The 12862-nt window shown below is 54.0% G+C and overlaps 1 protein-coding gene and 1 pseudogene across 1 annotated transcript; both read right to left on the reverse strand.

Annotated features, from left to right (window-relative positions):
- Window positions 1-3199: 3199 nt before the first annotated feature.
- Window positions 3200-11010, reverse strand: C5H20orf85 (chromosome 5 C20orf85 homolog). Its single transcript, XM_032902453.1, has 4 exons — window positions 10899-11010; window positions 6337-6418; window positions 4245-4346; window positions 3200-3507 (listed from the first exon to the last, which is right to left on the reverse strand). The coding sequence occupies exons 1-4, from the start codon at window positions 10964-10966 to the stop codon at window positions 3352-3354; spliced, it is 408 nt and encodes a 135-aa protein (XP_032758344.1). The 5' UTR covers window positions 10967-11010; the 3' UTR covers window positions 3200-3351.
- Window positions 11011-12009: 999 nt separating this feature from the next.
- Window positions 12010-12107, reverse strand: LOC116902498 (annotated as a pseudogene).
- Between the last annotated feature and the right edge of the window lie 755 nt (window positions 12108-12862).

A 12862-nucleotide genomic window follows, 5' to 3' on the forward strand; every position in this document is an offset into this window, starting at 1 on the left:
AGTTAGAACAAACACTAACTATCCTGGGAAGGCCACGTACACTGACGTGTGTTCTGCCTCATCTATGGAAATCCATGGAAACCTGATCCTCCATCTGCTGAAGGGGAGGCGGGGACACACTGGTGCTGGTCTGGCCTCTCGCCTTCACTGTGGGGACGTCTGACCACAGGAGGGGACATGTGCTTCTTCACAGGCAGATGCCTTGTCTTCAGAGCTGACTGGGGTGCCAAAACACTGGATGGATCAGGGGCAGTCTTGGCCAAGCATTTGATTGTTCAGTCTACATTAGGCTGAGTGTCTGGCGGCTGGGGACATCTCCAGAGCCAAGTGGACAACATGACCGCATCTCCCAGAGATAGCTGGGTCAGGAGACAGAAGACTGTGGACCGGGAGGGCAGACGAGGGAAGCGGTGTGCCAGTTGCCCTCCTGTCCCAGGTGGCTACACCATAGAGGCACGAGATGGGAGCCTGAATTTAGAGTTGTATCACCGAGGAGGGTGAGGATCTGGAGTGAGGGCTGACATGCACATCCCCTTTAAAGCTGGAGGGGGTGGCTGCTTCCTGTGGTGAGTTGCTGGTGGGTTCTAGCCATCCTTGGCTTAGAGATGTTCTCCTCCGATTTCTGAGTCACCTCGCTGTAATGCAGTGTGTGTGTGTGTGTGTGTCTGAGTGTGTCTTTGTGTGTATGTGTGTGTATGTGTGTGTGTGTGTGTGTGTGTATGTATATATGTGTATCTTTGTGTGTGTCTGAGTGTGTCTGTGTGTTTGTGTGTCTGATGTGTTTTTGTGTATGTGTTTGTGCCTGAGTGTGTCTCTGTGTGTGTTCATCTGTGTGTGTATGTGTTTGTGTGTAAGTGTATGTGTATATCTTTGTGTGTGTGTCTTTGTGTGTGTGTGTATCTGAGTGTGTCTTTGTGTGTATGTGTGTGTATGTGTGTGTGTATGTATATGTGTGTATCTTTGTGTGTGTCTGATGTGTTTTTGTGTATGTGTGTTTGTGCCTGAGTGTGTCTCTGTGTGTGTTCATCTGTGTGTATGTGTTTGTGTGTAAGTGTATATCTTTGTGTGTGAACGTCTTTGTGTGTGTGTGTGTGTGTGTGTGTGTGTGTGTGTTCTCTTCTCTTCGGGAGGCTCAAAAGCCCAGGATGAGCTCATCTTAGTTTAGCTGACCACATTTGCTATGACCGTATTTCAGTTAGTGCATGTTCGAAGGAACTGAAGACCTTGACAAATCTTTTTGAGAGTGGGGCGTTGTTCAGCCTCCTGGTTGGACCCTTAGTTTCCTCAGGTCTAAGAGACCATGGCTGCAGCTCTGGCACACATGGCGAATGGTTACTGTGGCTGCTATATTCAGAGGTGGATTCGCTGCCCCAAAGGGCTGTGCTCTAGGGAAGCCTCTCCTCCGGGCTGGGAAGCTCAGGAAACTCCATACATTGGAGGACGTATGTGGGAAGACAGCAATACCCAATGTGGCTTCTGTCAGAGGCCTGGCCCCAAGAGGCTGGCTCTGGAGGGTCAGCACCTTGCAGGTCAGGAGCTGCTAGCTCAAATGTCTGTCTGGGGGCTCTCAGAGAGAAGAGAGTCCCTACATAACAGAAGCATGTCTGCTGGGCTCCTGGGGCTGGGAGGCTACCAGCCATGAGCATATGAGGATGCTCCGGCCACTGAGAGAATTCTGTCCCTTAGTGTTTGATGCCCAGCAGCCATGAAATCGGTTTTGGAGAATCATGGAGGGTTGGGGGGCCCATGCTGAGGACTGGGAGAGGTCCTTGAATCTCCCTATGAGGGACTTTAGCAATGGCTCCACCAGATGAAAGTTCTCCCAGCCCTTCAGCCAGTCAGGGAAGAGTCCTTCCTGCCCACAGTGCAGATAGGAGGAAGACAGGCATCTCACTGTGGAACACGGATGGACACGCATCTCACTGTGGAACACGGATGGGCCATCAGAACAGAACTGCAGGTCTGGGGCTGGGACAGAGTACTCACCCAGCCTGCAGGAGGTTCCGGGCTTTGTCCTCAGCACTGCACAAACCTGGTTTGGTATTTCATGTCTGTAATCCTAGCACTAGGGAGGCAGAGGCAGGAGGATCAGAAATTCAATGTCATCCTCAGCCATCTATAGTTGTATGCCAACTAAACTCCACAAAACCCGACTTGGAGAGACCAGAAGCAGCTCCCACAGTGCCCCTAAGCTCTGCCTGGCATGGTTTTGAGGGCGCAGTTCACGGCATCCTGTCACCTGATATTTTTCCTCTTTGCCCACCAGGGAACCCCTGTCCTGCTTGGAGGACCAGGTGCAAAGATGCAGAATTGGGCAGGAGGAGGGAGAAAGAAGAAGTTGCCAGCTGAGGGACAGGCGTCCACAGGGTGGGAACGGCCAGGACGTCGGACAAGGGAGGTGTGCTCAGGAAACTCAGGGAGGGACTTTGGGAAATCTACTTGGTGGCCCTGACCTGGTTTCTGCCCTGGAAGCTGTGGACTTGGAGCCCTTGAAACGTCTCAACTAGGGGCCTCAGGCTATCTCGTTCCTCCTGAAGAGCAGCCAGGTGTCTGGACACAGCAATCTTTCTGTCAAGACGGGGGTGGGAGAGGTTTTCACAGGAGTTTCCTGGGCACTGAGCATAGGGTTGAGAGTCATTTGTTTGTTTGTTTTAGCTTTTTGAGAGTTGATCAGTCATACTGGGTTTCCCAGGCTTCTCAGCTCACTCCGCACCCCAGGTCATCTTTGAATCTGTGATCCTGTCACCTCAGGGCTCTTGAGCGAGTGTCTGTGATGACAGGCCTTTTCCACTGTGGCTGATGTGGGATGGGTGCTTTCAAGTACTTCCTTTTTTTTTTTTCTTTTCTTTTTTTTCGGAGCTGGGGACCGAACCCAGGGCCTTGTGCTTGCTAGGCAAGCGCTCTACCACTGAGCTAAATCCCCAAGCCCAAGTACTTCCGTTTTTGAGACAACATGCCACACAGCTCAGGCTAGCTTCAAACTCGATGTGCCAAGGGTACCCTCGAATGCCTTTCGTCTGCCTCCATGCCCCGTGTGCCGTGACTACAGATGTCTAGTAATCCCAGCTTCTGAGGTGAGCTTTGCGCCTGTTGTGCAAGCCCCAGCCACAGGCAAGTGTGCCTGGAGTTAAGTCGCCGTTGCTTCTCGAAGCCACGGCTAGGAATTCCCGCAGAAGCAACACACGTACAAACAAGCCAGTAAACCAGGGTATCTGTTTTACTTTACGTTAGCTGGCAATGCCAGAAATGCCAACAAATGACGATGCCCAAGCAACCTGTTGTTCTTCAAAACATCAGGGATGCTCACCCAGGCACAGCACACAGCCTGCCCCAGGCAGACGCTGGTGGTGCTCAGTGCACGCCTTGCTTAGGCCAGCGCAGGTCTCGGGCGTAAGCCCCTTTGCAGCTGCGGATCTCTGTGTACTTCTCCAAGCAGTACAGGGGCAGACCAGATCGCCACCCGATGAAGCCCTGGGTGGTCTTTGGGACTGGGGGCGATGGGAGAATCTGAACAAGAAATGCAACGAGTTAGTCAGAGAGAAGGCCCCTTCTGCCCGTGTGCCGATAGGAGGATCTCATACAAGAATCTCATTGTAGGACAAATGCCCACACATGCCACAGGAGTGCCTACGGTGCCAGTGAGGCTCAGCATGGAGAAGTCAGACAAACCAGTATCAAGCAGTTATGATGAAAATAATCACTCTCCCACCAGCCAGTTTGAGGTCTATGCATGTATGTATATGTGTGTGCGCATGTGTGTGCATATTTGTATGGAGATTGGTGTGCCTCTCTGTGTTTATATGTGCACATGCATAGTTGTATGTGCATGTTTATACATGCATGTGTTTGTGTGCATGTTTGTGTTTATATGTTCATGTGTGTGTGTGTGTGCATGTGTGTGTACATATTTGTATGGAGATGGGTGTGCCTCTGTGTGTTTATATGTACACATGCATAGTTGTATGTGCATGTTTATACATGCATGTGTTTGCATGCATGTTTGTGTTTATATGCTCGTGTGTGTGTGTGTGTGTGTGTGTGTGTGTGTGTGTGTGTGTGTGCGCGCATGTGCATGGCCACATGTGGTTACAGGTGCCATACCAGTGAGGCTCACAGACTGCTTATTGGTCTCCTGGTCTTCCCGGCATACCCATGTCCTCACCTTTGGCTGCCGGACTGACCACAGTTCGCAGTGGGACTTACTTTTCTCTTAGAAAATGGTGCAAACAAAAGCTTTTTCGAACCTTGATGTATTTATCCAAGGGGCTCACTGGATGGACACGGAAGTGGCTGGGCAGCTCGACCTTGGGCTTTGGGGTATGTGGTTCCTCGTCACCCTCGAGCAGCTGAAACAGAACCCCAGAGACCAGAGCGTCAGGCCAAGGCTAGGTCGTAGGCTGTCCGTTCACCCCAGAAGACCACGTGTGACAGACGGTACCAGTGTGGCTTTAAGCATAGGTGCTGCTGGTCCTAGCACAAGCAGAGGGTGCTGGAAGTGGGAGCTGAGCTTCTGAGTTGGCCCCGAGTACCCCTCGGTGAGGTCCTCTTACTAGACTTGCAGCCCAGGAATCAATATTCCTACCGTAGGGCCGGAGAAGACTTCCCTGGTCAAAAATTCAAGCTAAAACATGTCCATGACAGTCCCAAGCCCAGGCTTTCTAACCAGAGAGGAACGCCCCATGCTCTGGGATAATTTAAAGCCATTTAAAACTCCCTGGAAACCAAATTTAATTACACGCGAGGAATATTAATATCAGATCACTTGCGAACAGTACATTATTAAGGCCCTTACTTTATGCATCGGATTTCAAACCGTATAACTGTCTAAGAATTTTAAAAACCTCATTACGAATGGCATAATTTCAAAGCCGTGCCTTGGGTGAGCTGCGGGCGGGGCTCCCACTGCTGTGAGGTTCAGTGCTCTGAGCTATGTGGTTCTGGTCACAGTTTCTCTGCATCTGCTGTCTGGCTAGAGGTAGTTATGTCACAAACAGGCAACCCCTGGAAGCCCTGTAGGTATTGTGAGTGTCTCCATTAGTGTTCTTTATAAATAGGACCTGCTCTTCTAGAAGTGGGCTTGGTGGGAACGCTGGGACAACTGGAAAGTGTTACCCCTGAGTTGTCTCTTTGCCCAGGTTCCTACCATCCCCTAGTTGTGACACTTGCCCCTTCTGATTTTGTCATCTGTCCAGCCCCTTGTAGACACCTGGACGTGTGACCCAACCTTCAGGGAACACCTGGGAGGGAAGACGCTGTCTCAGTTACTCCTTCCAGGTCCCGATACCTCTAGGCCTGCAGAGAGGGTCCACCATACCTTGGTTCCACCTCCGCCCTCAGTCAGCTGGTGTCCCCTTTGCTAGCCTTGTGGCCAGTCATTGTTCTTTGTACTCAGTGGTCTTTTATTAAAGATGGCTGTGCACCTGGCTATTGTGCAAGGCCCTGGGCTGGTTCAGAGGATGTGCCTGACACACACCTTACACCTCGAGAGTGTTCTGCCACTTCTCAGAGGACGGGACCTCTGGATTTAGGGGAGCAGAAACAAAGCTACTTAATCAGTGTGAGCATGTGTGTGTGCCCGCACGTGAATGATCACTGTGTGTGTATTCGCATGTGTATCCATGTGTGCGAGTGTGCTTGTGTGCATGTGGGTGTGCATGTGCTCATGTGTGCACTGTGTGTGTGTCCATGTGTGCACGTGCCTATGTGTGTGTGTGTGCAAGTGTGCTTGTGTGCATGTGGGTATGCATGTGGTCATGTGTGCACTGTGTGTATGTGTGTCCATGTGTGCTCATGCCTCTGTGTGTGTGTGTTGTGTGTGCAAGTGTGCTTGTGTGCATGTGGGTGTGCATGTGGTCATGTGTGCACTGTGTGTATGTGTGTCCATGTGTGCTCGTGCCTCTGTGTGTGTGTGTGTGTGTGTGTGTGCTTGTGTGCATGTGGGTGTGTATGTGGTCATGTGTGCACTGTGTGTATGTGTGTCCATGTGTGCACGTGCCCTATGTGTGTGTGTGTGTGTGTGTGCAAGTGTGCTTGTGTGCATGTGGGTGTGCATGTGGGTGTGCATGTGGTCATTGTGCACTGTGTGTGTGTGTCCATGTGTGTCGTGCCTCTGTGTGTGTGTGTGTGTGTGTGTGTTGTGTGTGCGTGCACCTGCACTTGCAGATGTCAGAAGAGGACATCTGTGTTCTGTTGCATGGCTCTCCCCCACAGTCATCTCCTCAGCCTCTCTCAGTTCATGCTTGCCGACTATCTGATGGTGGTCATTTATTTCCTGACATGACTGGTTACAACCTGGACATGGGAGGGGAGGTGGCTCCTGATGAACTTCTCAATTACCTCTTTCATGGAGGTTGTTAAATATCCCCACTTCGACGGCCAGTTTTGCCGGGCTTCACTTTCGGCCTTCAGACGGTATTTCCTGAGACAGAGAAACAGTTAGTGGGAGGCGGTGCCCTCAGAAAGGCCCCGTGTAAACTCCCGAGAGCACAGAGAACCGCTTGCCTGTGTGTCCTGCACACTGACTGGCTATCGGGTCTGCAGGGGGTGTGGGTGGGGCTGGAGCAAAAGAGTTTAACGCCCTTGACCGAGCCTCTCTTAACTTACGAGGAGACCCTGGCCAAAGCGAGAGAGGAGGGCAGTGGTGGGAAGAGACAGTACAGAGGGCGGTGGTGTGGGGGATCAGGTGGGACTGGGGCTGGCTCTAGAGGGACGTCTGAACGTGAGCTCCCTTGTTCTGCATCTGGGAGAGGAAGGGTACCATGAGGCAGAGGAGTACCCATGGGATGGGGCCAGAAATTTAAAAAGACACTTGGCCCTGGAGTCCTGCAAGTGTAAACTCACAAGTGTGAAGAACTTCTTTAAGTGTCCCTGGATGCTCTACCCACCAATTCCACTGGTGAGCTGAGCTGAGGGGCAGCTGTAAGGTTGGGTTCTGTAAACGAAGTTCAGCTTGATCCCTCGACCGCCGATTTGGGAATCAGAATCTGCACCCCTCCCCCACCTCTGCAGTCTGTCTGTCTGCCTGTCTGTCCGTCTCTGTGTGTGTGTGTGTGCGCGCGTGCGTGTGTGTTTTCCCATGTGCCGCTCTGTGTGAAGGTCAGAGGTCAACCTTAGGTGTTGCCTTAGTTACGGTTTCTATTTCTGCGTTGGAACACCATAACCAAAAATCAAGTTGGGGAGAAGAGGGTTTATTTGGTGTACACTTCCACACCACTGTTCACTGTGGAAGGAAGTCAGGACAGGAATCAAACAGGGCAGGAACCTGGAGGCAGGAGCTGATGCAGAGGCCTTGAGAGAGGCATTGTTTACTGGCTTGCCCAGCCTCCCTTCTTATAGAACCCAGGACCACCACACCAGGGCACCACCCACAATGGGCTGGGCCTTCACTGTCAATCACCAATTAAGAATTGTAGGTTTGTCCGTGGCCGGATCTTACGCAGGCTTTTTCTCAGTTGAGGCTCACTCCTTTCCAGAGACACGAACGTGTGTCAGGCTGACACAAAACCAACCAGCACATCTGTCATTCTTCAGAAGGCGCCTTGTCTTGGAGATAGGATCTCTCGGGAGGACCTGGGCTCACCGGTCAGACTACAGTGGCTGACCGGAAAGTCCCAGGGGCTTCTCTGTTTCCTCCCAAGCCCCGGGATTGTAAGCGCTCACACACACCAGGCTTTCTACACGGGCTCTAGAGTCAAACTCGGGTCTTCCTCCTTGTGTGCGAACGCTTTCCAGGCTGAGTCCTCTCCCAGCCCTAGAGTCTGTTTCTATGTGTGCCCGTGCATGCTCTGTGTCTGAGTGTGTGCACGCGTGTGCAAGCCGGAAGCCTAGACAGCTCAACTTTCCCAGGGTTTAAACTCGGCCATCAGCTCTCGCTGTGAACAAATGCCAGTTTGCTCCGGTCCCAGAGTCTAATTCTCATAGAGATGAAGCCAACATGAGCTCAAACAGGAGGCACAAGAGGGGCCGTGAAATTCCCTATGGCCATATCAAAAAGGAAGTAAAAATAGCCAGATGACATCAATTTTCACGATGCCCTTTTTGGTGTGAATCTTTGAAGTTTGTCAGTTTTTTCATGTCCAGCTAACCCAAGGTTTGACCACGCTCACTTCCAGTGCTCAGGAACCATGTTGGGTGCTGGAAATCAGAGTCTGGAGACTCAAGAGAGCCACCTGAGAGAGGAGGAGGGGCCTTTTGATCTGGGTCTTGAAGGATACGTAGGAGTTTGTCTGGTGGAGTGGGGAAGAAAGGATACTGTTTCCTATTGGGGGGTGGTTCATGGGTGGTAACAAACACGTAAAACATTGAGATTGTGAAGTCTGTGGGAAATAACACTTTTCCACTTACGAGGATCATACACACTTTCCCATAAAGCAAACCTAGTGTGGCAATTCCAATATAAAGCCAGCTAACTCCTCATCTATCTGTCTCCACCCTCAGCCACCCACAGAGGTGTTAAAAAAGATGACAAAAGTCACAGAGATGGTTACTAGGGAGCTCAAGTGACAAGGTGAGCCAGGAGCCTGTCATCCCACATATCAGTTGGCTACAGCAGGAGGGTGGTGAGTTCAAGGCCCGCCTGAGCTGTTGGGGAGTGTGTTTAGGCCAGCCTGGGTGTCTCAAGATTAAAAGAAAGATAAAGAAAGCTGGGGTGAAGTTCAGAGTCAGAGAACCTGCCCAGCATTCTTGAGGCTCCAGATTCATGTCCAGTGCTGGCCGAGGGAGGGAGAGGAGGAGAGAGGGAGAGGAGGAGGGAGGGAGAGGAGGAGGAGGGAGAGGAGGAGGAGGGAGAGGAGGGGGAGAGGAGGGAGGGAGAGGGGAGGGAGGGGAGGGGAGGAGGGAGGGAGAGGAGGAGGAAGGGGGAGGAGGAGGGAGAGGAGGAGGGAGGGGGAGGGGAGGGGAAGAGGAGGAGGGGGAGGAGGAGGAGGAGGAGGGAGAGGAGGAGAAGGAGGAAGAGAGAGGAGGAGAAGGAGGAGGGAGGGGGAGAGAGGAGGAAGAGGGGGAAGGGGAGGGGAGGGGGGGAGAGGAAGGGGGGGAGGGAGGGAAGGGGGGGGGGAGGGAGGGGGGAGGGGGGGGGGGGGGGGAGGGGGAGGGGGGGGGGAGGGAGGGGGAGGGAGGAGGAGGGAGAGGAGGAGGGAGAGGAGGAGGGGAGGAGAGGGAGGGAGGGGGAGGAGGGAGAGGAGGAGGGAGAGGGAGGAGGAGGGAGAGGAGGGGAGGAGGGAGGGGAGGAGGGGGGAGGAGGAGGAGGGGGAGGGGGGGGAGGAGGGGGGAGGGAGAGGAGGGGGGGGGGGGGGGGGGGGAGAGAGAGAGGAGGGGGAGGGAGAGGAGGGAGGGAGGGGAGAGGAGGAGGGAGAGGGAGGAGGATGGAGGGAGAGAAGGAGGGGAGGGAGGGGAGAGAGGGGTGAGGGGGGAGGGGAGAGGGGAGGGAGGGGGAGGGAGGGGGAGGGAGAGGAGGGGAGGGGAGGAAGGGGGGGGAGGAAGAGGAGGGGGGGGGGGGGAGGAGGAGGGGGAGGAGGAGGAGGAGGAGGAAGGGGAGGAGGAGGGAGAGGAGGAGGGAGAGGGAGGAGGGAGGGAGAGGGGAGGAGGGGAGGGAGGAGATGGAGGGAGAGAAGGGAGGGAGAGGGAGGAGAGAGGGGGAGGGAGGGAGGGGAGAGGGAGGGAGGGAGGGAGGAGGGAGGGGGAGAGGGAGGGGAGGGAGAGGAGGAGGGAGGGAGAGGAGGAGGATGGAGGGAGAGAAGGAGGGAGAGGGAGGAGAGAGGGGTGAGGAGGGAGGGAGGGGAGGAGGGAGGGAGAGGAGGAGGGAGAGGAGGAGGGGGGGAGGAGAAGGAGGGAGAGGAGGAGGGAGGGAGGGGAGGGGGGGGGAGGGGGGAGGGAGGGAGAGGAGGGGGAGGGGAGGGAGGGGGGAGGGGGGGGGGGGAGGGGGTGAGGGGGGAGGGAGGAAGGGGGGGGGAGGGGGGGGGGAGGGGGAGGAGGGAGGGAGAGGGGAGGAGGAGAGGGGGGAGAGGAGGAGGGGGGGAGGGGGGAGAGGAGGGGGAGGAGGAGGGAGAGGAGGAGGAGGGAGAGGAGGAGGGAGAGGAGGAGGGAGAGGAGGAGGGAGGGGAGGAGGGAGGGGGGGGAGGGGAGGGGGGAGGGGGGGGGGGGGAGGGGGGAGGGGAGGGAGGGGGAGGAGGAGGGAGGGAATGTAGGAGGGAGGGACACATGTTTCTTGCATCTAAGGTTTAAATTCGACTTCCTATAGTGGTTAAAATGCCAAACAATGGAATGCTATTTAGCACTCAAAAATATCCATTATGCCTGATGGAGACACGTTTTTCAGGAATGGACTTTTTTTGTTATTGTTGCTGTTGTTTGAGACAGGTCTCACTGTGTACGCTACTCTGGCCTTGAACTCACAGAGATCCACCTGCTTCTGCAGCTCCACACTGCCGTGGTGCTGCGTAGTTTCTGTGCCATGACTTTACTGGGATTCTGCAAACCCAAACCCGTGTGCTACTGCCCTAGACTGCCCTAGACTGCCCTAGACTGCCCTAGACTGCCCTAGACTGCCCTAGACTGCCCTAGACTGCCCTAGGCTTGCGGCACCACATGCAGCCCTGGATCTTTTCAAATTAAATTTTCTTCTCGGTTAAAAGAATCAGGGAAAACCAAGAAAGAGCAAACCGTCTCTCCTTTGAGGTTGTCAAAAATTAGTGTTTTAAATTTTTTTCTTCTTTTAAATTCCCTATTAGAAGGGAAGGATGGTAAGACTGAGGTACCCCTGTGTCCCTAACATTGACCACGATTATCCTTAGAGCCTTCCTGTTACTCCCAGCGGTGGACTGTCTCCTGGTCTTGGTGGGGAAACTGAGGCCACCATGGTGTGTACCTGACAGGTGAGAAGGGCCCAGCCCAGCGGGCCTTACCAGATCTCGTCCTGGGCCACAAGGTTCATGCGCTCTGCGGCGGTGGTACTGAGCGGTTTCTGCGACATGGATCCCGGAGTCTCCGCAAACCCAAACCCGTGTGCTCCTACCCTCGACTCTGCGTCCTCAAGTGTAGTCCCGTTGCTGGGAGACTGGTTGCCAGGTAACACATGTCACGGAAGCGGAAGCACGGCCCACCTACAAGGAAAGAGGGTCCCTGGAGCTTGGCCCTGGCCTTTGCCCTCTGAGCGCCCAGTGGTCATCCTGTCACGTGTTCCTTTGAGAGACCTCAAGGCTTAGCACCAAGATCCCCACTCCTCTCTCCATACTGGGAATTGCTCGCAGGCTCCACCTCTGACCTACATCCCCAGCCCTCGGTCCTTCTTTCCTTCCTTCCTTCCTTCCTTCCTTCCTTCCTTCCTTCCATTCTTTCTTTTTTTAATTATTTAAAAATTTGACCCAGGAACCCCCTAAGTTGCTCAGTCTGGCTTCGAACTCACTCTGTAACCCAGGCAGGCCCGCGCTTCGAGTCGCTCCTATCTCAGCGCCCTGAGTCGTAGGTTGGCTTGTACCGTCAGCCCTGGTCCCTTTTCAAAACTTAAACATAAACACGGAGGTTAGAGCACTCATCTGCCAGGTGCAGAACCTCAAGAGCACAGAGCTTGGTGATATCTATTAGAGACACCCTCCTGTCTAGACCGTGGACATCACCAAGCAGCAGGTCAGCCCCCTCCAGTGGTTGAAGAAAACGCTGCCCTCTGCCCCGCCTCTACTTCCTGGCAGAGCCTGGCTAGGCCTGGGGCAGATCTTGTAGAGAGGCTGACTCATTTAGCAGGCTTCTCTTGCCCGCTGAAGCCTGTGGGAGGTCCACTCATGTTGCTTAGAGTTTTCTCGTGTTCTTTTCCACTGCTGCATAGTATTCCATGCCTGCTCGAGGACAGAGTTGGTCTGTTAATGACCTGGACTGCAGGATAAGCTGAGAACAGGCCACCGTCAGGTGTTCTTGCTCCTGGGTGGGTAGGTCCTCAGGTGGGTGGGCATCTTCTAGAAGGGTGGCCACGGGGCAGGGAGATTCCACACAACCATGAGGACCTGAGTTCAATTCCCAGAGCCATATAAAATGCTGTGCACGAATTTTTATGTCATCCTTGTGCCGGGGCCATGCTAATCTTCTCTTTGTTGCTCTGATTTGGGGTCCCCAATGGAGGAGTTAAAGAAAGGTCTGAGGTAGCTGAGGGGTGGTCAACCCCATAGGAAGAACAACAATAACAACCATCCAGACACCCCAGAGCTCCCAAGGACTAAACCACCATCCAAAGAGTACTCATGGAAGGACCCATTGCTCCAGCCGCATATGTAGCAGAGGATGGACCTTGTCAGGCATCAACGGGAGGAGAGGCCCTAGGTCCTGAGAAGGCTCGATGCCCCAGTGTAGGGGAACATCAGGTCAGGGAGGTAGAAGACAGTGTGGGGGGGAAGCACCCTCATAGAAGCAGGGAGAGATAGCAGGTTTCTGGAGGGGAAACCAGGAAAGGGGATAGCATTGAAATGTAAATAAAAAATATTCAATAAAAATGGAGAAGGGGGGGGGAGAGAGAGAGCATGGTGGCACACTCCTTCAGTCCCAGTGTTGGGAAGATGGAGACAGGAGATATTCTAGATTTCCCCAGAAAGCTCCAGGTCACCTCAGAGACTTTGCCTCATAACACAAGGTGGGCGGTGCCTGATGAACGACCTCTGAGGTTGACCTCTGACCTCTGCACACACATAAACAGGAACCTGTACCCCCATCCCTACCTACACCCACTCCCCTCTCCTACAGGAGGGTGCTCAGGGCAGATCTCTCCGAGGAGAGGACCTTTGGATCAAAGCATTTTCTGTGCAGGGCGAGGAACGGTGGGTGCAAAGGCCTTGTGTGCAGGGCGCCCTGAGGAGCATCCAGAACTCCAGAGAACCGTGGTCAC

Source organism: Rattus rattus, chromosome 5 (genome assembly GCF_011064425.1).
Source record: "Rattus rattus isolate New Zealand chromosome 5, Rrattus_CSIRO_v1, whole genome shotgun sequence".
Taxonomy (NCBI): Eukaryota; Metazoa; Chordata; class Mammalia; order Rodentia; family Muridae; genus Rattus; species Rattus rattus.